The sequence below is a fragment of the Notechis scutatus genome, chromosome 4 (genome assembly GCF_049901735.1).
Source record: "Notechis scutatus isolate UNSWTSFEM ecotype Mainland chromosome 4, rNotScu1.2, whole genome shotgun sequence".
Classification (NCBI taxonomy): Eukaryota; Metazoa; Chordata; class Lepidosauria; order Squamata; family Elapidae; genus Notechis; species Notechis scutatus.
In genome coordinates, this window is record NC_142012.1 from 1671567 (window position 1) to 1695678 (window position 24112).

Below are 24112 nucleotides of genomic sequence, written 5' to 3' on the forward strand. Positions count from 1 at the left end.
GACCCTTTGGGTTACTCGAGCATGAGGCCCTATCCCCGTGATGGCAAAGCTATGGCGCGCATGCCAGAGGTGGCATGCCGAGCCTTCTCTGTGGGCACATGAACTGTTGCCCCAGCTCAGCTCTGCCGTGTATGCGTGCCCACCTCCCACCAGCCGGCTGGTCTTCTGGTCTCGGCTGGCATGCAGGGGACATATTGTCCATGTGCAAGGGGGGAGAACAGGGCACATGTGTGGAAAATGCGCATTGCATTTTGAAGATGCGCACACGGGCTTTTGGGCACTCAAAGGTTAGCCATCGATGCCCTGTACCATTTGAGACAAGTGGCTGTCCAGTCTCTTCTTAAAAACTTCTAGTTTTAGGCAAAAAAAAACCAAAGGACACATATAGACTGGGTGAAACCAGCCTATATGTGTCCTTGGGGTTTTTCTTTTTATTTTCTTAGTTGGTTTAAGCCAATTACAATCCTGGATGATAACACAGTGCAATGAACCCTATAACAAAACACAGCATGAATGCGTAAGAACTTATGTACAGAATTAATGCATAAGAACACCCAAAAGGACACATATAGACTGGGTGAAACCAGGCTCAATAGCAGGAACTGGGAGAGGGATCTTGGAGTCTTAGTGGACAACCAGCTAAATGGGAGCCAGCCGTGTGCAGCAGCAGCCAAAAAAGCCAATGCAATCCTAAATTGCATTCACAGAGGGATACAATCGAGACCAAGGGAGGGACTAAGACCACTCTATAAAGCCTTAGAAAGGCCACACCTAGAGTCCTGCATCCAGTTTTGGTCGCCACATTATAAAAAAGAGGTTGAGACTCTAGAAAAAGTGCAGAGAAGAGCAACCAGGATGATTAGGGGACTGGAAGCTAAAATATAAGAAGAATGGTTACAGGAACTGGGCTTGGCTAGTCTAGGGAAGAGAAGGACCAGGGGAGACAGGGAGAGCATCTTCCAATATTTGAGGGTCTGCCACAGAGAGGAGGAAGGAAGGGGAGGGCTGCCACAGAGAGGAAGAAGGTTCAAGCTATTTTCTCCAAGGCACCCAAGGCCAGACAAGGAACAATGGATGGAAACTGAACAAGGAGAGATTCAACCTGGAAATAAGGAGAAACTTTCTGACAGTGAGAACCATCAACCCGTGGAACAGGAGTTGATTTCAGAAGCGGTGGGAGCTCCATCACTTGAGACTTTCAAGAAGAGATTGACTACATCTTCTTCTGGGCCAGGTCTCCCTTCCTTAATTTCCTCTCAACCCCTCTTCATCGCTGCCCACCAAGTCAAGGGTGAGATTCTACTGGTTCATACTGGTTTGTGCAAACCGATAGTTCCGGTGAGCCTCTGGCCCCGCCCACCGGCCCCTGCGCTTCCCTGCGCCTGAGTTCGTTCTTTTGGAGCAGAGCTGATGCGCGTGGCAGAGTGGTTTGGCCGCGCCTCAGCTGTTTTACTCCCCGGGCTGCAGTAACCATTACAGCTGAAAATGGGCTTTTTGAAAAGAGTGGGCACACACACACACGCTACGACCGAACCGGTTGTTACGCTGACTGAATCGCACACACTGCACTAACCCTTGAATGTCCTGTTCTGTTATCAGTGATGGAGCATCCACAAGAAACTGCAGTTCTGGCCGTGCCCACTCATTTTATTTTATATTTTTTCAAAAAAAGTGGAATGGGGAATACGGTAGATTTGCATAATGGGGAGTGGGATTGTATGAGGAGAGGTCTAACTTTCAACCAAACAGTTCAGGATTGCAATCTGCCCCCTCCTCATTTCTCTCCCCCTCCAGCTCTTGCCCGAATTTGGGGTCCCGGTGACCCTATTAAATAGGTTTCCTTTTCCTTTGATGGCAATCAAATGGAATTTTTTTCTTTTTTTGCAAAAAAATAAATCACCGTTCTGCATCCTATCTTGGAGGGGGTGTGTGTGTCTTTCCTTTCCAAACTGGACCTGCCCTAATTCAGATAAAAAAAACAACAAGGGAGGGTTGAAAAAAAGGGTTCAAATTGCGGTTCCTTTTCATGAAAGGATTTTTGGGGAAATCTGCAAAAATTCACATCGCTGTTTTCCTCTGGGTTGCAAAGGAATCCGTCCAGATTAAATGGCATTTTTAAAAATAAAATTGGTCAGAAGAAGCTGTCCCCCCTGTTAAGAAGTTCCTCCTTAGTTCCAGGTTGCTTCTCTCCTTGGTTAGTTTCCATCTGTTGCTTCTTGTCCTCCCATCTGGGGCTTTAGAGAATAATTTGACCCCCTCCTCTTCTTTGGGGCAGCCCTTCATACTGCCCCCACTGCCCCCGTCTTCTTCTTTGGTCTAGACTGGCCGTACCCAAATCCCGCCATCCCTCTTCGCATGATTTTTCTCCTTGGATTCTGGGTATGCGGTTCTGCGCCCTCCACAAAGGTGGGTGCAGGTGAGCCCGTTGGCCAAACACGAATGAAGTCGAGCGATACGTTACCTGGCCTTTCGCAGACGCTGCCGTTGACCAGGTTGATGCAGGTGGCGGCCTTCAGGCCTTGGTTGCTGGGCTCCGCTAAGTAGCTGCAGAAGCCGATGTCGCTGGGCTCCCCCGGGAGCCACCGGAGCAGGGTGTTGGTAAAGGGGGACATGTCTTCCCAGCACCAGTACGAGACGTTGATCTTCCGCAGCCCGACCCAGGGGGTCAAAGCTTTGGGCTGGGGTTGAGGAGAGGGAGGGAGGGAGGAAGAGAGAGAGAGACAGCTGAGCCATCACTGCAGGGTGGCCGTGGATATTTTCTCAACCATCCAGGTCTCCTGGTTGTCCCAAAGTTGTTTTTGCAAGACGCAACTGGACTTGGTTGCTTTTTTCTTCGAAGACATTTTACTTCTCATCCAAGAAGCTTCTTCGCTTCTGACTGGATGATGGGGAATGGAGGATTTCTACTCCTTGCAGACCCAACTGGTCATTTGCATCCTTTTTAGAGGGTCCTTGAGGCCACTTGGAGGTTTATCCCTGTCCACAGGGTCGGCTGAGTAGTGCAAATGGGTGTGGAGCCTCCTTGGGGCTGATGAAGGACCGTGTTGTAGACAGGAGATGGGTCATACCCCTCCCCTTCTGTTGAGGGAGGGCTGCTCAGTGTTGACACAGATGATCTCTTTGAGCCCCTCTTTCAAACCAGAGCTCCTCTCTGTCCGGAATGCGGAATGCGGACTTTTCTGTCTTCAAAAGAGCGGCCTTTGTCTTTTAAATGCAGATGGGCTGCTGACTCTTGCCCTGATGGGTTTGTTCACGTGTGTTGTGCCACGGCGTTTGTGAAGGGGCTGTTCTGTTTCTCCTGTCTACAACACGGTCCTTTTAGCATTTTAGTTCCAAGGACACAGATAAACCTCAGTGACTCTGTAAAAGGATGCAAAGGACTCGCTGTCTGCAAGGAATCTAAACCTTTCCATTCCCCACCATCCAGTCAGAGCTGAAGAGCTCTGATTTGAACGGTGGGGCCCTTGGGGGTGTCTGAGCTTGGGGGTGGGTTGTTGTTGTTGTTTTTGCAGACATTTCATTTAGCAAACTAGGTAACATCAACACTGTTTGGAAAGGAGTGGGGTTTGCAGGGAGGGAGGGGAGAAGGAAGGAGGAGGAGGAAGAAGGAGAAGAAAAAGGAGGAAGAGGAGAAGTAGGAGGAGGAGGAGAAGAGGAAAAGTTGAGGAGGAAGAGGAGGAAGGAGGAGGAGGAAGAGAAGTTGAAGAAGGAGGAGGTGGAGTAGGAAGAGAGTTTGAAGAGGAAGAGGGATGAGGAGGAAGAAGAGAAGTAGGAGGAGGAGGAAGAGGAAGAGGAGAAAGTAGAAGGAGGAGGGGGAGCAGGAGGAGAAAGCAGAAGTTGAAGGAGGGGAGGGGAGGAGGAGGAAGAGGAGAAGTTGGAGGAGGAAGGAGGAGGAGGAAGAGAAGTTGAAGAGGGGGAGGGGAGGAAGAGGAGGAGGAAGAGAAGTTGGAGGAGGAAGAGGGATGAGGAGGAGGAAGAGAAGGAGGAGGAGGAAGAGGAGGAGAAGTTGAAGGGGGGAGGAGAAGTTGAAGAAGGAGGAGGAGAGCAGGAGGAGGAGGAGGGGAAGCAGGAAGGAGGAAGAGGGAGGAGGAGGAAGAGAAGTTGAAGGAGGAGGAAGGAGGGTTCCATGTAGGTAACATCATCAGTGCCATCTCCCTCCTTTTCAGCGCTGATGTTGTTGCCTAGTTGGGTCATGAAACATCTGCAAGAAAACCACCAAGCTCAGAAGGCACCAAGGACCCCACCGAGTTACTTGGGTTCTAAGTGCCAGTTCAAAGATAGGTTGTATTTCCAGCAGGGGCCGCCCACCCAGTGGGTATTCCTGCTCCCCCCCCCCCGCTCCCCGGGCTGCATCACGAGAAGGGCCACTGGTCACTCACCGAGGACGGGGTCTTCTGCAGCTCCTTCAGCAGGAACTCCACTTTCTTCTGCGAAGTGAGAGAGGCCAGAGCCGCATTGTGGCTCCTGCAAGCCAACTTGGCATTGTCATAGCTGTCTTTGGTGTTGGTGATTCTCAGGCAGGAATTGCCCACCAGGTGCCACGTTGCCCCACAGATGTTTTCTGTAAAATAACCGTGTATAAAAGGTATAAAATAATCACCCACAAATTCCTTTCTTCCTTCCCTGGGGTGGGTGGATAGGATTAGGGGTGGGATTCCACCCTTTCGGACCGCTTCTTATAGAACCGGTTGTTAGGATTCTGCGCAATTCGGAGAACCGGCAAATCGTGGACCTGGCTGGGCCTGCCCCTCTCCGCCTGCCCCTCTGTTCCCCGCCCAGCCAGTCCTTATTGCGCATGCGCAACATTGCACGCATGCCCGACATCGTTGACTGCCTTCTCCTCTGCCCAGTCACTCCTTAAGGTATTTCTTTTTTTCCCCCCTCACTGTCTTACTGCTTCACCCAGGAGGAAGGAAGGAAAAAGAGGAGGAAGGAAGGAAGGAGAGGAGGAAGGAAGGAAGGAGAGGACAATCAGCCGTTCCGACAATCAGCTGTGCCCGGGTCCCCCTCACTGTCTTACTGCTTCACCCAGGATGGATGGATGGATGGATGGAGGAGGAGGGAGGGAGGGAGGGAGGGAGGGAGGAAGGAAGGAAGGAAGGAAGGAAGGAAGGAAGGAAGGAAGGAAGGAAGGAAGGAAGGAAGGACGATCAGCTGTTCTGGTGATCAGTTGTGCGGGTCCCCTCGCTGTCTTACTGCCGCCAGGAGGGAGGGAGGAGGGAGGAGGGAGGGAGGAAGGAAGGAAGGAAGGAAGGAAGGAAGGAAGGAAGGGAAGGACGATCAGCTGTTCTGGTGATCAGTTGCGCGGAGTCCCCTCGCTGTCTTACTTCCCCAGGAGGGAGGGAGGGAGGGAGGGAGGGAGGGAGGAAGGAAGGAAGGAAGGAAGGAGAAGAGGAGGAGGAGGAAGGGAGGAGAGAACGATCAGCTGTTTTGACGATCAGCTGTGTGGGATCCCCTCACTGTCTTACTGCTTCGCCCGGGAGGGAGGGAGAGAGGGAGGGAGGGAGGAAGGAAGGAAGGAAGGAAGGAAGGAGAGGAGGAGGAAGGAAGGAAGAACGATCAGCTGTCATGATTAGCTGTGCTGGATCCCTCATGTCTTACTGTCGCCTGGGAGGCTTCCTGAGGCCCAGAAGGCCCAAAATGGGGGCTACAAAAGCCACACCCACCCAGGTACATGACCACAGAACCGGTTGTTACAAACTTTGAATCCCACCCCTGGATAGAAAAGGGACAATTAGCAAACCACAAATGCCGTGCTTGATGGCTAGACCAGCTTTGCTCCACCTCAGATGTATGGACTTCGAGAGGGGTGCTTTGGCCTAGAGGCGGGGCTCTCCCCTCATAATCGGGATGCTGTGAGTTCGATCCTAAGCAGAGGCAGATATTTCTCTCTCCGGGGCACAATGGGCATATATCTGCTGAACAAAACTCCGCACAGGCAACAGGAAAGGCACCCGGCCATTACACACGCTTTGCTAGCTCCATTCAGCAAGGGATTGTGGGGTCGCTAAAAGATGATGATGAGATGCGTGGACTTCAACTGGCTAGGGAATTCTGGGAGTTGGAAGTCCACACAGCTTAAATTTGTCCATCTTTTTGTTACCAGACTAACGTATTGACAGGTAGTCCTTGACTTACAACCGTTCGTTTAGTGACTCCTGAAAGTTACAACAGCACTAAGCAACATATAGGTCTGAAACCTGAAATATTCCTATTAGGAATGATAGCAGAAAGTTATCATAAAGGAAAGATTTATTTAATTATACATGTTTTAGCAGCGGCTAGAATTGTATTTGCCCAAAATTGGAAGAGTGATAAAATACCGACAGAGGGAAAAAAAACAATTGAAAAAAATATTTGAATGTGCAGAAATGAATAGATTTGACACTGGAAATTTAAAGAAAAAAGAAGAATCTGAATATTACAGGGTATGGAATCAGTTTTATCAATGGATAGAAAGTAGAACAAATTAAAAGGGATTTGATGTATTTGTAAAGTAATTAGAGAAATTAAGGTAATAGATACATGCGATACTATTGTTTATATGGGAATGTGATTATTGATGCATCGTTACATTTGATAAGAAGAATATCATTTATAATGGTTAAATAATTGAAAGATGCACCTAATTGATGCACGATTGAAATAGAATGGATTTGTTGTATATAAAAAACTATTAAAAAATTATTTTTTAAAAAAAGTTGTAACAGCTCTGAAAAAAAGTGACTTGTGTCCACTTTGCGCATTGTTGCGGCATCTCTTTGATCAAAATCCCGACACTTGGCAACTGACTCATATTTATGACCACTGCTGTGTCCCGAGATCCCGTGGTCCCCTTTTACGACCTTCTTGACAGGTAAAGTCAAGGGGGAAAGCCAGATTCACTTAACGACTGTGTTCCTAACTTGACAACTGCAGGGATTCACTTAATAACCGAGGCAGAAAAAGAAATAAAATGAGGCAAAGTTCTCTTTCACAAATGTTTCCCTCAGCATCAAAAAAAATTTTTGGGGGGGGTTTCAATGGTGGTCGTAAGTCGAGAACTGCCTGTATGTCATGCCCCTGTCGGAGTCTGAATCTGAGGAGGGACCCGAACAGACGACAGGGAGCGGGAGTGTGGCTCTGTTGGCTGTGGGGGAAACTGAGGAAGGACAAAGTCTGGCTGGGCAGAGCAGGGGAGAGGGAGAACAAGGGAGAAGGGGGTTCAGAGGAAGACCCAGGCCCACCCCCTCTTCATCCTAGGGCACGCAGGGAGGAACGGAGAAGGGAGCAACATGGGTTGCATGGCTTATGGGGAAGGAAAGGGCCCTGATACCCTTCATTAGCCACACCTGGGAATGAGAGTTTAAAAGAGATGCATGCTGAGTGTGGCAGCTGCTGGAAACAAACATGAGTCTATCTTGTGTTGACTTTACTTATTTGCATTCCTGGTGTCCTCCCAACCATGTTGAATTACTGCCGTTCCTTCACATCTGGAATTCCTTCTCTTGCCCTGCTGGACTAATGACCTCATTTTGCCTTGATTGGACTTATAGTTACAGTTTCTGTTGACCATGTTTTGGACTTGATTCCCTGCAGCCCAAGGCTGTTCCTGGGAGAGTTTTTCTCCAGCCCAGAAGGTAAGCTGGACATTGGGGGCAAAGTTGGAGCTAATAAAGGGACTCCTCCTGATTATCTGGCTGTGTGGCCTTTGTGCCACGCTCCCTTGTGTCATCACACTCTATCTTGGTTTTCTTTTGTTGTTGTTGTTGTTGTTTCTTTCATTGATTCATGAATTTACTTCCATTTTGGGTCACACTCTCCTTTCTTCCTTTTTATTGTTGTAAGCAGCCTAGAGGAGCCTCAGGGGTGCAAATGAACTTAACCAGTGGCATAGGAATGAATAAAAGAAAGATGAATTTTAAGAAAAAAGTTTTGTTGGCATTGCAAAAATAAAAAGACAGGACAGATTGTGAAGCGGAAAAAAAAAGGCTGCAACCTTTTTATGTGGGGCTGAAAAGATTCTCAGTGTGAGATTTGGGTTGGGGGGGGATTCAGATGGCTCTGACACTAAGAGGGAATCTGCCCACAACCCAAGGTGGTCCTCGACTTACGACCGTTGGTTTAGTGACCGTTCGAAGTTACAACGGCACCGATGGCCCTTTTTCACACCTATGGCCGTTGAGGCATCCCCACTGGCCACGTGAGGAAAAATCAGAGGTTCCTATTTATGACGGTTGCTCCTATTTATGACGGTGTCCCGAGATCATGCGATCCCCTTTTGCAACCGTCTGGGGAGCAAAGACAACGGGGGAAGCTGGGTTCACTTAACAACGGCGGTGGTTCACTTAGCAACAATGCCAAGAAAGGCCGTCAAAGGAAGCCAAATGCTCTTAACCGCTGTCTTGCTTAGCGACTGAAATGCTCTTAACCGCTGTCTTAACCACTGTCTTGCTTAGCGACTGAAATTTTGGACTCAACTGTGCCACAAGCCGAGGACAACCATCCAATTCTTTTCGGAGAAGGCAGGAACCCGACGTGTTCTTCTCTCCCTGGGGAAGGGTTCAAGAAAAGCATCCACTGGAAGCTTTCAAGAGGAGGCTGGACTGTCAGAAGTTGTGCAGGGTCTGGGTCAACTCATAAAATATTGTCTATGGTCTTTTGAGAGTTGCCAACAGAAAGGGAGGGGGAGCAGTGCGGCAGATTGCAAACCGAAAGCGCATTCCATAAATGTTTTCAGAGCTAGTTTCCAGGTGACTGAAGTTTCTGCTGTGCAAATATTTAAATGGAGAACATGATGGATGATTCTGGGCTATGGAGGTGTCCCATTGGAGGATATGGATTACAATACACCCAGCGGGTGCAGGGGAGATAAACCAGGGTCAAGGGTGACAAGGAATTACGTGTCTCAGAGTCGGCTATACCCAGGCCCTGCCGGACATGTTAATTCTCCATAAATCCTTTGGAAGTTTGGCTCGAGACTCATGATTTAAATGGGGGTCACTGCCGGAATCCAGATAGCCTGCCTGGACGGGGGGGGGGTGTTGGACTAGATGACCTACAAGCTCCCTTCCAACTCTGTTAATCTGTAAGGTACCGGAAAGCGGGGCAAAAATGGCCCCGGGACGGAGGACGTGAAAGGCAAAACCCACCAGGCAAAGCGATGCATTCCTGATTGCGGGCTTCCCACTGGCAGTTCTGGTCCAGGCTGCAGCTCTTGCAACTGGTTCTTTTGTTGCAGTAAAAAGCAGGGTTGTCCTTCGGGCAGCTTTCCAAGGAAGTGATGGGGCTCTAGAAGGAAAGGTGATAGATACCGTGTTTCTCATATAATAAGGCCGGGTCTTATTTTTTTGTGAGCCCCGAAAAAATGGCTAGGCCGTCTTTTCGGGGGTGACTTAATTCCCCCCCCCCTTGCATCTTCGGGCAGGCGGCGACAGCTTGGATGTTGACCTCGGCATTGGTGGGGCACTTTGTATCAGGGTCAACGCAGGCAGCACCATATCCGGGTGTGCCACAAAAGTACTTCCTAACGGCAAGCCCCCCCACCATCCCCCCCCATTTCGCATGTTTTAATATAGGCCTTAATTTGAGAGGAGGGACTTAATTTCATTTCATGCCTATAAAACATGCTGGGACTTCCTATTGGGGGAGGCCGTATTGTTGGAGAAACAGGGTAGATAGATAGATAGATAGATAGATAGATAGATAGATAGATAGATAGATAGAGAGAGAGAGAGAGAGAGAGAGAGAGATGAGAGATAGAGAGAGAGATAGATAGATAGATAGATAGATAGATAGATAGATAGATAGATAGATAGATAGATAGATAGATAGAGATTAGATAGACAGACAAGACAGAGATAGATAGATAGATAGGTAGATAGATAGATAGATAGACAGAGAGAAAGCGATTAGATAAATAGACAGACAGACAAGACAGACAGACAGACAGAGATTAGATAGACAGACATAGATAGATAGATAGATAGATAGATAGATAGATAGATAGATAGATAGATAGATAGATAGATAGATAGATAGATAGATAGATAGATAGATAGATAGATAGATAGATAGATAGATAGAGAGAGTTAGATAGATAGATAGATAGATAGATAGATAGAGAGAGAGAGAGAGAGAGAGAGAGAGAGAGAGAGAGAGAGAGAGAGAGAGAGAGAGAGAGAGATGATAGATAGATAGATAGATAGATAGATAGATAGATAGATAGATAGATAGATATTAGATAGATAGATAGATAGATAGATAGATAGATAGATAGAGATTAGAGAGAGAGACAAGAGAGAGATAGATAGATAGATAGATAGATAGATAGATAGATAGATAGATAGATAGATAGATAGATAGATAGACAGAGAGAAAGCGATTAGATAAATAGACAGACAGACAAGACAGACAGACAGACAGAGATTAGATAGACAGACATAGATAGATAGATAGATAGATAGATAGATAGATAGATAGATAGATAGATAGATAGATAGATAGATAGACAGAGATTAGATACACAGACATAGATAGATAGACAGACAGACAGACAGACAGACAAGAGACAGACAGACGAAGGAAGGAAGGAAGGAAGGAAGGAAGGAAGGAAGGAAGGAAGGAAGGAAGGAAGGTTGGTTATGGGTGGGACTGCGACTTGACTACTGCGACAGGCTCTGCGTGGGACTGCCCTTGGAGAGGATCCGGAAGCTCCCCACTGCTTCAAATTGCGGGCAGAACCGCATGGGTGGTTTTGTGTGCAGAGCCAGGTGTGCACAGGTGTGGTCTCTCCTGCGGGAGCTGCCCGCCGGCTTCCGGGTCCGATTCAGGGGGCTGCTGGTCGCTTTCAAAGCCCAACATGGCTTTTGGGGTGGGGGTGGGGGGGTGTCAGGTTATCAGAAGGGCCGTCTTCCCCAGCCACAACTCCCAGACTCATCAGGGTGGGGAAGGCAGGGATGTTGTGGCTCTCCTCTCTTAAGGAGGTCCACCTGGCAGGGACCAAGAGGAAGGGCCTTCTCAGCGGTGGCCCCTTCCCTGTGGAACGTCATCCCTGCGGAGATAAGATTGGCCCTCATCTTGACACGCTTTTACAAGGCTCTGCCAACGGGCCTTCTTTCCTTCCTCCTTCCCTCCCTCTTTCTTTCCTTCCTTCTTCTCCTTCTCCCTTCCTTCCTTCATCTTTTTTTCCCTTCCTTCCTGTCTCCCTCCCACTTTTCCTCCCTTCCTTTCTCTCCCCCCCTCCCTCCCTTTCCTCCCTCCCTTCCCCCTCTCTCCTCTTTTCTTTCCTTCCTTTCCTTCTCCCTTCCTCCCTCCCTCCCTCCGTCTCCTTCTCCTTTTCCCCCTTCCTGTCTCCTCCTCCCTCCCCACTTCCTTCCCCCTCTCTCCCTTATTTCTTTCCTTCCTCTCCTTTTCCCTTCCTTCTTTCCTTCCTCCCTCTTTCATCCTTCCCTCTTTTCCTTCCTTCCTGCTCTCCCTCCCTCTTTTCCTCCCTTCCTTTCCTTCCTCCCGCCCCTCCCTTTCCTTCCTGCCTTCCCCTCTCCCTCTTTTCTTTCCTTCCTTTCCTTCTCCCTTCCTCCCTCCCTCCCTTTGTCTCCTTCTCCTTTTCTTCCTCCCTCCCTTTTCCCCCCTTCCTGTCTCCTCCTCCCTCCCCCTTCCTTCCCCCTCTCTCCCTCTTATTTCTTTCCTTCCTCTCCTTTTCCCTTCCTTCTTTCCTTCCTCCCTCTTTCATCCTTCCCTCTTTTCCTTCCTTCCTGTCTCCCTCCCTCTTTTCCTCCCTTCCTTTCCTTCCTCCCGCCCTCCCTTTCCTTCCTGCCTTCCCCTCTCCCTCTTTTCTTTCCTTCCTTTCCTTCTTCCTTCTTCCCTCCCCCATCTCCTTCTCCCTTTCTCCCTCCCTCTTTTCCTACTTCCCTCTCTTCTCCTCCCTCCCTTCCTTCCCCCTCTCTCCTTTTCTTTCCTTCCTTCCTCCCTCTTTTCCTTTCTTCCTTCCTGTCTCCCTCCCTCTTTCCCTCTCTTCCTCGCTCCCTCCCTCCCTCCCTCCTAAGGAGTTTCCTCCCACCTAGAACTGCAAATCAGGGTCAATTGCCAAAGAGCCCTTTTCTCTCGCAGAGGCCGCCACAAAGAAAGCGGAGAGGGTTACCTGGTCTTCGGAGCAATTTCTGTTCTTGGACAGGCACTGGTCAGTGCACCAGTGACACCACTTGGTGTTGGCCATGCAGCTGTAGCAGTCGGTGATCTGGTCACATTTTTCGTGGTCCACAGCTAGGCAGAGAGAAAAGAGGCCGCAGCCGTCAAACCCTCCCGTGATTAATCTCCACCCGCTGCTGACCGACTGACCACACGGCTTAACTTCTCGAGCCCAAAGGATGCCGCCAGTAGCAGATCTGCCACTCGGGGCCACTTCCCCTGCCATTTCAACGGAAGCCACCGCCTGAATTTTGTTGATGTGGCAGGAAAACTTCCTGGCGAACAAAATCTTGGCTCCGATTCAAAATTTCAAAATTCAAAATTCAAAATTTCAAAATTCAAAATTTCAAAATTTCAAATCTAAATCTAAATCTAAATCTAAATCTAAATCTAAATCCAAATCCAATCCAATTAAAATTAAAATCAAGGACCCCTCCAAAATTTGGTTTTCCATTTCTTACTCCAAAACAGTAAACGCCACATCATAAAGGAGTGTGTAGACAGTATTCCTTCACCTTGGCCCCTTTAAGTCCTGGGACTTCAACTCCCAGAATTCTCCAGCCAGCCATGGCTGGCTGGGGAATTCTGGGAGTTGAAGTCCCCAGGTCTTAAAGGGCCAAGGTGAAGGAATACAGGCTCAGAATGCAGTCCATGCTAAAACAGTGGACTCCCCACTGCCAAACCTACCTAGCCAAGAAGGGCATTCTTCATTCGTTTTGTGTTCTTGCTGCGTGGCGGCCATTTCCCAAGGGAGGCACTGCAAACGGAGCCGTTCCAGACACATCGGAGTCCGGGACCCGCCTTTAAGCAGGAGACCTGGGTGGTGTACGCTTCGCAGCTTTCGGGCGTATATTTTACAATGTCACTCAGGAGCAGGCTGTTGAAGCCTCCAAAGAGGTACATGGTGCTAAGAAAAGAAAAGGGGAAAAAATGAAAGAAAATGGAAGAGGTTAATCCGTGGCTCTCACACTGCAAGGAATATCCTGTAAGTCCCTGATCTACACTCATCAGAGTGGATCAGCAGGTCTCCACCTGCTTGTTTTTCTTCTCTTCTCTTCTACTTTATCCTCTATTACATTGTTGTCGTGTCCCTGTCAGAATGTGATTTGGAGGGGGAGGTCGGGCAGCCAACAGGGAGCGGGAGTGTGGCTCCACTGGCTGTGGAGGAAACTGGGAAAGGGCAAAGTCCGGCTGGGCAGAGCAGGGGAAAGGTACAGCAAGAGAGAGGGAGTTCAGAGGAAGACCCAGGCCCACCCCTCTTCATCCTAGGGCACACAGGGAGGAACGGAGAAGGGAGCAACGTGGGTTGCATGGCTTACGGGGAGGAAAGGGCCCTGATTCCCTTCATTAGCTGCAGCTGGGAACACAGAGTTTAAAGGGAAGCTGCGCATAGCAAGTTGTTGGGAGCAAATCGTGAATTGTCTGGTTATCGGGGAGGCTTATCTGGGTTCCTGGCGTCTTCCCAACTGTGTGTGTTTTGCTGTCCTTTCAAGTCTGCAATTCCTTCTCCTGCCCTGTCAAGTTAATCACTGCAGCCTGGTTTGTATGGATTTTTAATTACAGCTTGTATGTACTTCATTTTCAGACTGAATTTCCTCCACTTAAAGGCTGTTCCTGGGAGAGTTTTTCTCCAGCCGAAGATAACCTGGACATTGGGAGCAAAGTTGTTCTATTCTGCTCTAAATTCCATTTCACTCCATTATTGTTCTCTCTTCTCTTCTCTTCTCTTCTCTACTCTTCTCTTTTCTCTTCTCTCTCTTTTCTCTTCTCTAAGTCAGGAGAAATTTCCTGACAGTGAGAATTAACAGGGCCTCCTGCTCAAGCAACGGTTGGACTAGAAGGCCTCCAAGGGCCCTTCCAATTCTGTTATTCTGCTGCTCCAATACAAGTGGCGCTATCTTTTCCCGGGGACCCTATTATCCTTACCTGATGTGATTCTCTTACTAGCTCGATACCCGTGCTTCACTACGAAACTATGTGGTGTGGGCTTAGTTTTGGGGGAGGAAAATAAGGAGAGAAAAAATTCGCCTCTGCCTACCAGCATCCATCGGTATTCATCTGGCTAGCGTCCTGTCAGTGTGTGAGAGAGTAGAGGGCTGTTTGGAAACTGAAACAGTATTTGCTGTGTGAGCAAGAAGGAGACAGCAAGGAGCCTGGGCGTGGCTTAGCTCAACTGTTCTGTACTAAAGCTGCTTGGTGCTCTGAAACTGGAACTCCCCTCCTCTGCTTGTGCATCAGAGCATAATAATAATAATAATAATAATAATAATAATAATAATAATAATAATAATAATAATAATAATAATAATATAGGAAATACTCTCAACGCTCTGATGGTCATTTCGAAAAATCCTTCCTTAGTGAGCACCTAGAAGCCAAGAGGAGCAGATGTACTGAATTTCAAGTTTGTGGGCTTTACGGTTCTGGAGATTTTGTGATGATGCGCAAAGGGTATTTCACTTTTACATATATAGATGGAACTTTGTAGAAAAACATCGGAGGGGTTGGAGGCACTCGGCATGCTTGGCTAGCGGGAGGCAAGGATATTTCACTTTTATATATATATATATATATACATATTTTATATGAAAGACGAACCCAATACAGAAGCCTGATGATGGCAAGGATATTTCACTTTTTGATATATATATATATGACAGGTTTCCTGCCATGCCATCTGGTAAATGGAATTTCACCTGTTGTTGTATTAACAACGTTGTTCAATATGTTATTAGCACACATTGTAGCCTCCCCACAAAGAATCAGGTAACCCAGAATCATTTAACATTGTTCTAACCATTGCCTGTAGTGTTTGGCCTCTTCTTTCAATAAAAGCATTATGTTCTGGCCTGTATGGAGCAGACTTCTTATGCTCTATTCCAGCTACCTTAAGTCTGTTCTGGAATTTGTTATTAATAAATTCCGTACCATTATCTGTCACCAGGGTTATCAGTTGTCGCTTAGACTTTCTTTCAGCAAACCTAAGCCAATTGAAAAATGTTGATATGTTTCAGTTTTGCTTTTCATTAAATAGCAAAACCCATATCTAGAATAATGATCCATAATGCTCAGTATATATCTAGCACCCCCATACTGGGTTTCTTTGGACCTATTATGTCTGCAAATACTACTTCTAAAGGTTCTTTTGTTTTGAAACCATTTAGCCTATTTGCAGGCAATACTTTGCTCTTATCTTCACAGCAAACATTACAACGCAAATATTTATCACAAGATTTTAACCTTATTCCTTCAGATAACTCAACTGTACGTTTTAGCATTTTAAAATTTACATGCCCCAACGCCTATGCAATAAATGGATACATTCTTCATGAGGCTTTATATTATTAAATACAGTCTGAGCCTCCCTTTCTTACTATTATCTAAGACATATAATGTTCCATTTAAAGCTGCAGTTACTCTTTTGTTATCTTTTTCAATTATGCAATTATTATCCTTAAAAGTAATTACATAACCTAATTTATCTAATACCCTTACTGAAAGCAAATTAAACTTTAGTTGTGGTACATACAACATTTTTATATCCTGGTTTATGTACGGACAACGTGCAAAACCTTGACCTTTCGCTTTCAGGTTCCAGCCATTGGCAAGAGATATATGTTGAGAACTTGTAGACATTTTTATAAATTTAGTCTTATCTCTTGTGATGCAGTGGGATGCGCCACTGTCAACCACCCATAGATTATTCTTCACATCAGAGTTGCTAAACGTGGCTAGTTCAAATGCTTTTCTTTGGCTTTTTTACATTCTGGCTTTTTCTCTTTTTGCAAAACTTTGCCAGATGTCCTCTGCCTCCACAATTAAAACACTTTTTAATTGTGTATGCCGTCGAAGATAAATTCTCTTCTTCCGGTGCTTTACTTTGCTTTGCTGGTTTCTTTCAAGCTTTGAAGATAATTTCTCTTCTTTCTTATCTTCTCTCCAGCTCGTCACGCTCACGCCTTCTTCTGGCTTCTTCTAGTAGCCTGCCTGTAATCTCGGTTAATGAGAGGCTTTCTTTTGGCAATACCTCTAACGAAGTCACATAGTCATCATAGCTTTGATCTAATGAAGATAATATTATGTAGACTTGTTGCAGTTCATTAAATATAAGCTCTTTTCTTGCAAATCTTGAAAAATGCTCTTCATACAGTTTAAATGAACTAACATATCTCCATTCCTCTGAAGATGCGTTCGAAAAAGCTTCCGTGTAAGATTTATATGTGCTCCTACACTGTCCCGAACATAAATCTTCCTGAGGTTCTCCCAGCAGTTTGCAGCATTTTCTTCTCCACGAATATGGACAAGCTGCTGATCACAGAGAGTCAGTCCTATGATGCATAAAGCCTGCTCATTCTTCAGTTTAAAGTCTTGTAACTTTTCGTTATCATCATCATTAGCAGGATCCCATCTACTCACATCTGGTGGGTTTGCTATAATGTCCCACAAACCTTCTCTGCGTAGAAGTAAACTACATTTCATTGACCATGAAACATAGTTTGTTCCATCCAGCCTGGATATCATGGACAGTTGTGACAAATTTACTTGTGCCATTACTCTTCAGATATTTTGACTATTTTAAACTAATTAAAACAGTTTGTTTTTACAGTAATGTGCAACTCACACCAACTCTCTCTGCTATATCCTGGTTAGTTAGACTATGCTGCTGGGCCCATAACCAATGTTAGGGTTTTGAGGATTAACCCCAAGAAGAGTATTGCAGCAGTAGTCAAACCAGGCAGCCAAAAGAGAGCGGAAGGGCCCCAGAGTATACACACACTGAACACAAACACTGTTTGTAGTTTAAATAGTTTTTAATCCAGTTAGAGTTTAAGCATTGTCATTCAGTCCATTAAGTCATTCACAGTATTTCCATCCAGTAAGACTCACTAGTATAGTCCAAGTTAAGAGTCCTTGCAATATCTTTATCAGCCGATAAAGATATCTTCTCCTCCTCCGGTTTCACTCTCCAGAGAAACAAACGCTGGATATTCAGTAGAATTACGCAGTAATCAGCAAACAGTAGCAAACAATAACAGTTCAGTCACAGGCACTCACAGTCAGTAATCATAGTTAGTCACAGTAACACACAGTTACTCGCAGCAGCACACAGTTACAGTAGCACACAGTTACAGCCAGCCAGTAACAGACAGTAACAGCCAGTAACAGACAGACAGCTTTCCAGCTTCTAATGCTTCCTTATATTGTAACTTCTAACCGCACCCTTAATCGGCTAATTGCCTGCTGCATTGTGCTTAAAGTGATAATCACTTAAACCATGATATCTAAGTTTTATATATTTATTCACCCAAACCATATTTGGTATCAATGTTATACCTAACAAGATAGATAGATAGATAGATAGATAGATAGACAGAGAGAAAGCGATTAGATAAATAGACAGACAGACAGACAGACAGACAGACAGACAGACAGAGATAGATAGACAGGCATAGATAGATAGATAGATAGATAGATAGATAGATAGATAGACAGACAGACAGACAGACAGAGATTAGATACACAGACAGATAGATAGACAGACAGACAGACAGACAGAGAAGAGACAGACAGACGAAGGAAGGAAGGAAGGAAGGAAGGAAGGAAGGAAGGAAGGAAGGAAGGAAGGTTGGTTATGGGTGGGACTGCGACTTGACTACTGCGACAGGCTCTGCGTGGGACTGCCCTTGGAGAGGATCCGAAGCTCCCCACTGCTTCAAATTGCGGGCAGAACCGCATGGGTGGTTTTGTGTGCAGAGCCAGGTGTCACAGGTGTGGCCTCTCCTGCAGGAGCTGCCCGTCAGCTTCCGGGTCCGATTCATGGGGCTGCTGGTCGCTTTCAAAGCCCAACATGGCTTTTGGGGTGGGGGTGGGGGGGGTGTCAGGTTATCAGAAGGGCCGTCTTCCCCCAGCCACAACTCCCAGACTCATCAGGGTGGGGAAGGCAGGGGATGTTGTGGCTCTCCTCCCTTAAGGAGGTCCCCCTGGCAGGGACCAAGAGGAAGGGCCTTCTCAGCGGTGGCCCCTTCCCTGTGGAACGTCATCCCTGCGGAGATAAGATTGGCCCTTATCTTGACACGCTTTTACAAGGCTCTGCCAACGGGCCTTCTTTCCTTCCTCCTTCCCTCCCTCTTTTCTTTCCTTCCTTCTTCTCCTTCTCCCTTCCTTCCTTCATCTTTTTTTTCCCTTCCTTCCTGTCTCCCTCCCACTTTTCCTCCCTTCCTTTCTCTCCCCCTCCCTCCCTTTCCTCCCCCCCTTCCCCCTCTCTCCCTCTTTTCTTTCCTTCCTTTCCTTCTCCCTTCCTCCCTCCCTTTGTGTCTCCTTCTCCTTTTCTTCCTCCCTCCCTTTCCCCCCTTCCTGTCTCCTCCTCCCTCCCCCTTCCTTCCCCCTCTCTCCCTCTTATTTCTTTCCTTCCTCTCCTTTTCCCTTCCTTCTTTCCTTCCTCCCTCTCTCATCCTTCCCTCTTTTCCTTCCTTCCTGTCTCCCTCCCTCTTTTCCTCCCTTCCTTTCCTTCCTCCCGCCCTCCCTTTCCTTCCTGCCTTCCCCTCTCCCTCTTTTCTTTCCTTCCTTTCCTTCTTCCTTCCTCCCTCCCCCATCTCCTTCTCCCTCCCTCTTTTCCTCCCTCCCTCTCTTCTCCTCCCTACCTCCCTCCTTCCTTCCCCCTCTCTCCTTTTCTTTCCTTCCTCCCTCCCTCTTTTCCTTTCTTCCTTCCTGTCTCCCTCCCTCTTTCCCTCTCTTCCTCGCTCCCTCCTCCCTCCCTCCTAAGGAGTTTCTTCCCACCTAGAACTGGAAATCAGGGTCAATTGCCAGAGAGCCCTTTTCTCTCGCAGAGGCCGCCACAAAGAAAGCAGAGAGGGTTACCTGGTCTTCGGAGCAATTTCTGTTCTTGGACAGGCACTGGTCAGTGCACCAGTGACACCACTTGGTGTTGGCCATGCAGCTGTAGCAGTCGGTGATCTGGTCACATTTTTCGTGGTCCACAGCTAGGCAGAGAGAAAAGAGGCCGCAGCCGTCAAACCCTCCCGTGATTAATCTCCACCCGCTGCTGACCGACTGACCACACGGCTTAACTTCTCAACCCCAAAGGATGCCGCCAGTAGCAGATCTGCCACTCGGGGCCACTCACCCTGCCATTTCAACTGAAGCCACCGCCTGAATTTTGTTGATGTGGCAGGAAAACTTCCTGGCAAACAAAATCTTGGCTCCGATTCAAAATTTCAAATCTAAATCTAAATATCTAAATATCTAAATATCTAAATCATCTAAATCTAAATCTAAATCTAAATCATCTAAATCTAAATCTAAATCATCTAAATCTAAATCTAAATCTAAATCTAAATCATCTAAATCTAAATCTAAATCATCTAAATCTAAATCTAAATCATCTAAATCTAAATCTAAATCATCTAAATCTAAATCTAAATCTAAATCATCTAAATCTAAATCTAAATCTAAATCTAAATCTAAATCTAAATCTAAATCTAAATCTAAATCTAAATCTAAATCTAAATCTAAATCTAAATCCAATTAAAATTAAAATCAAGGACCCCTCCAAAAGTTGGTTTTCCATTTCTTACTCCAAAACAGTAAACGCCACATCATAAAGGAGTGTGTAAGGACAGTATTCCTTCACCTTGGCCCCTTTAAGTCCTGGGGAATTCTGGGAGTTGAAGTCCCCCAGGTCTTAAAGGGGCCAAGGTGAAGGAATACAGGTCTAGGATGCAGTCCACGCTAAAACAGTGGACTCCCCACTGCCAAACCTACCTAGCCAAGAAGGGCATTCTTCATTCGTTTTGTGTTCTTGCTGCGTGGCGGCCATTTCCCAAGGGAGGCACTGCGAAACGGAGCCGTTCCAGACACATCGGAGTCCGGGACCCGCCTTTAAGCAGGAGACCTGGGTGGTGTACGCTTCGCAGCTTTCGGGCGTATATTTTACAATGTCACTCAGGAGCAGGCTGTTGAAGCCTCCAAAGAGGTACATGGTGCTAAGAAAAGAAAAGGGGAAAAAAAATGAAAGAAAATGGAAGAGGTTAATCCGTGGCTCTCACACTGCAAGGAATATCCTGTAAGTCCCTGATCTACACTCATCAGAGTGGATCAGCAGGTCTCCACCTGCTTGTTTTTCTTGTCTTGTCTTCTACTTTATCCTCTATTACATTGTTGTCGTGTCCCTGTCAGAATGTGATTTGGAGGGGGAGGTCGAGCAGCCGACAGGGAGCGGGAGTGTGGCTCCACTGGCTGTGGAGGAAACTGGGGAAGGGCAAAGTCCGGCTGGGCAGAGCAGAGGAAAGGTACAGCAAGGGAGAGGGAGTTCAGAGGAAGACCCAGGCCCACCCCCTCTTCATCCTAGGGCACACAGGGAGGAACGGAGAAGGGAGCAACGTGGGTTGTGTGGCTTACAGGGGAGGAAAGGGCCCTGATTCCCTTCATTAGCTGCAGCTGGGAACACAGAGTTTAAAAGGGGAAGCTGCGCATAGCAAGTTGTTGGGAGCAAATCGTGAATTATCTGGTATCGGGGAGGCTTATCTGGGCTCCTGGCGTCTTCCCAACTGTGTGTGTTTTGCTGGCCTTTCAAGTCTGCAATTCCTTCTCCTGCCCTGTCAAGTTAATTACTGCAGCGCGGTTTGTGTGGATTTTTAGTTACAGTTTGTATGTACTTCATTTTCAGACTGAATTTCCTCCACTTAAAAGGCTGTTCCTGGGAGAATTTTTCTCCAGCCGAAGATAACCTGGACATTGGGAGCAAAGTTGTTCTATTCTGCTCTAAATTCCATTTCACTCCATTATTGTTCTCTCTTCTCTTCTCTTCTCTTCTCTACTCTTTTCTCTTCTCTCTCTTTTCTCTTCTCTAAGTCAGGAGAAATTTCCTGACAGTGAGAATTAACAGGGCCTCCTGCTCAAGCAACGGGTTGGACTAGAAGGCCTCCAAGGGCCCTTCCAATTCTGTTATTCTGCTGCTCCAATACAAGTGGCGCTATCTTTTCCCCGGGGACCCTATTATCCTTACCTGATGTTATTCTCTTACTAGCTCGGTACCCGTGCTTCACTACGAAACTATGTGGTGTGGGCTTAGTTTTGGGGGGAGGAAAATAAGGAGAGAAAAAAATTCCGCCTCTGCCTACCAGCATCCATCGGTATTCATCTGGCTAGCGTCCTGTCAGTGTGTGAGAGAGTAGAGGGCTGTTTGGAAACTGAAACAGTATTTGCTGTGTGAGCAAGAAGGAGACAGCAAGGAGCCTGGGCGTGGCTTAGCTCAACTGTTCTGGACTCAAGCTGCTTGGTGCTCTGAAACTGGAACTCCTCTCCTCTGCTTGTGTTTTGCATTTGGAAGAGATTTCTTTTCAGGTGAGGAGGGGGAGTAGAACCAGTGGTTGGATTCAGCCAGTTCGCACCACTTCGGGAGAACCGGTTGTTAACTATCTGAGAAGTTTGGTGAACTGATTATTGGAAGAAATCATTAGGGCAGAGAACCGGTTGTTAAATTATTTGAATCCCACCACTGAGTAGAACTCCTTAGCATCAGAGCGTAATAATAATAATAATAATAATAATAATAATAATAATAATAATAATAATAATAATAATAATATAGGAAATACTCTAAATACTCTGATGGTCATTTGGAAAAATCCTTCCTTAGTGAGCACCTAGAAGCCAAGAGGAGCAGATGTGCTGAATTTCAAGTTTGTAGGCTTTACGGTTCTGGAGATTTTGTGATGATGATGCAAGGGGTATTTTCACTTTTACATATATAGATGGAACTTTGTAGAAAAACATCGGAGGGGTTGGAGGCACTCGGGATGCTTGGCTAGCGGGAGGCAAGGATATTTCACTATTATATATATATATATATATATATATATATATATATATATATATATATATATATATATATATATATATATATAATAGTATATATATATATACTATATATATATATATATATATATATATATATATATATATATATATATATATATATATACTATATATATATATATATATATATATATATATATATATATATACTATATATATATATATATATATATATATATATATATACACTATATATATATATATATACTATATATATATATATATATATATATATATATATATATATATATATATATACACTATATATATACACTATATATATACACTATATATATATATATATATACACTATATATATACACTATATATATACACTATATATATACACTATATATATATATATATATATATATATATATATATATATATATATATATATATATATATATATATATATATATATATATATATATATATAAAGATGAACACAATACAGAAGCCTGATGATGGCAGATGAGATTCTGCCGAAACGTTGCTACAACTTTAAAAGCACTACAATGACGTGGGAAAATACCCGAACAAAGCTGAATACCATAGATAGATAGATAGATAGATAGATAGATAGATAGATAGATAGATAGATAGATAGATAGAGATAGAGATAGAGACAGAGACAGAGATTGCAGAGATAGAGATAGAGATATGTTTTCTACGTTTTCCACGGGTAACATGTATGGTATTCAGCTTTGCTCGGGTATTTTCCCACGTCATTGTATGTGCTTTTATGTAGCAATGTTTCGCAGAATCTCATCTGCCATCATCAGGCTTCTGTATTGTGTTCGTCTGATGCTACAACTTTAAAAGCACAACTACAATGACGTGGGAAAATGCCCGAGCAAAGCTGAATACCATACATGTAAGTACCGCGAAAACTTAATAACACACACACACACACACACACACACACACACACACACATATATATATATATATATATACATATATTGATTCTGATCACCCATTTGCCAATGTCCTCTTGTCCAATCTAGACCAAGCAAATCTTAAAAAACATTAAAAACTCCACCTTGCCTCTCTCTCTCCCAATCCGCTTAATAAAACGTCGATGTTATTTGGAAGGCAGGTTTTTTTTTTATCTTTTGAAATGCAGAATGATGACCTGAGCCCAGAAAGAACAGAACCTTTCATTGCTGAGCAGGAAGGAGTCTCCCCTGAATCGAAGTCGCGCTGAAAGCAGCTTTCGGTGGGTATTTTTAAAGTTACGGCACCGCGGATGAAGCGAGGACTGGCTGAAGTGAAGCCCAACTGTGGTAGAGAGTTCAGCGAAAGGGGGCTCAAAACAGCAAGCCAGAATTGCAAATGGCTTTTTGCACCAAGAGAACATTTTTAAAAGGGTGGGGGGAGAGAGGTCTTCCGCGGAGCCAGTTAAGCTGGTCTTGCTACGAGAGGAGGAACATTAGACGGCGAATGGGGTGGAAAAACCGAGTGGGAATCCGTTCTTCAAAGCGAGGACGGACGGAGGACCCAATGAGCTGCTAAATCATCCTGTTTCAAAACAGGGTGTAACAGTTATGCTTTCGCAATTAACCCACGCAGCTCATTACCGTGCAGAGCTGGAGAGAGAATGGAGGAGATTGGATGGTGTTCAAGAGGCCACTGGAAAGTAGATCCGGGCCATTTATGCGCCCCTGGGTTAGATCCAAAGGACCAGGGGGGGGTGAGGTGATAGCGTCGTTCCAATATTTGAGATGGCCGCCCCAAAGAAGAGGGGGATCGACCTCTTTTTCCAAAGCATCGGGACAAGGAGTAATGAAATGGAAACGAATCGAGAGAGAGAGAGAATTCAGGAGAAACTTCCTGACCGTGAGGACAATTAAGCAAGGGGAACAGCCTGCCGCCAGAAGTTGTGGCTGCTCCATCACTGGAGGTTTTCAAGAAGAGACCGGACGGCCGTTTCTCTGAAGTGGTATACACACCTGGGATGGCGGGCCTGTGGCAGGTGTGCCACAGTTGCATGCAGAGCCATTTGTGGTAGCACACGAGCCCTAGACAAACTTACCTGCGCTGATTTCCAGCCCGTTTTCGGCCTCCT

General features: G+C 45.8%; 1 protein-coding gene across 1 annotated transcript in view; it reads right to left on the bottom strand.

The window, feature by feature from the left end:
• The window catches only part of ATRN (attractin), a 246933-nt gene that overhangs the window by 120041 nt on the left and 102780 nt on the right, over positions 1 to 24112 (bottom strand). The window contains exons 12-16 of the mRNA XM_087962695.1: positions 19927 to 20147; positions 19024 to 19145; positions 9132 to 9270; positions 4380 to 4561; positions 2462 to 2678 (exon numbers count right to left, since the gene is read on the bottom strand). Coding sequence (XP_087818821.1) covers positions 2462 to 2678; positions 4380 to 4561; positions 9132 to 9270; positions 19024 to 19145; positions 19927 to 20147 — 881 coding nt within the window. The remainder of the gene's footprint in view (positions 1 to 2461; positions 2679 to 4379; positions 4562 to 9131; positions 9271 to 19023; positions 19146 to 19926; positions 20148 to 24112) is intronic.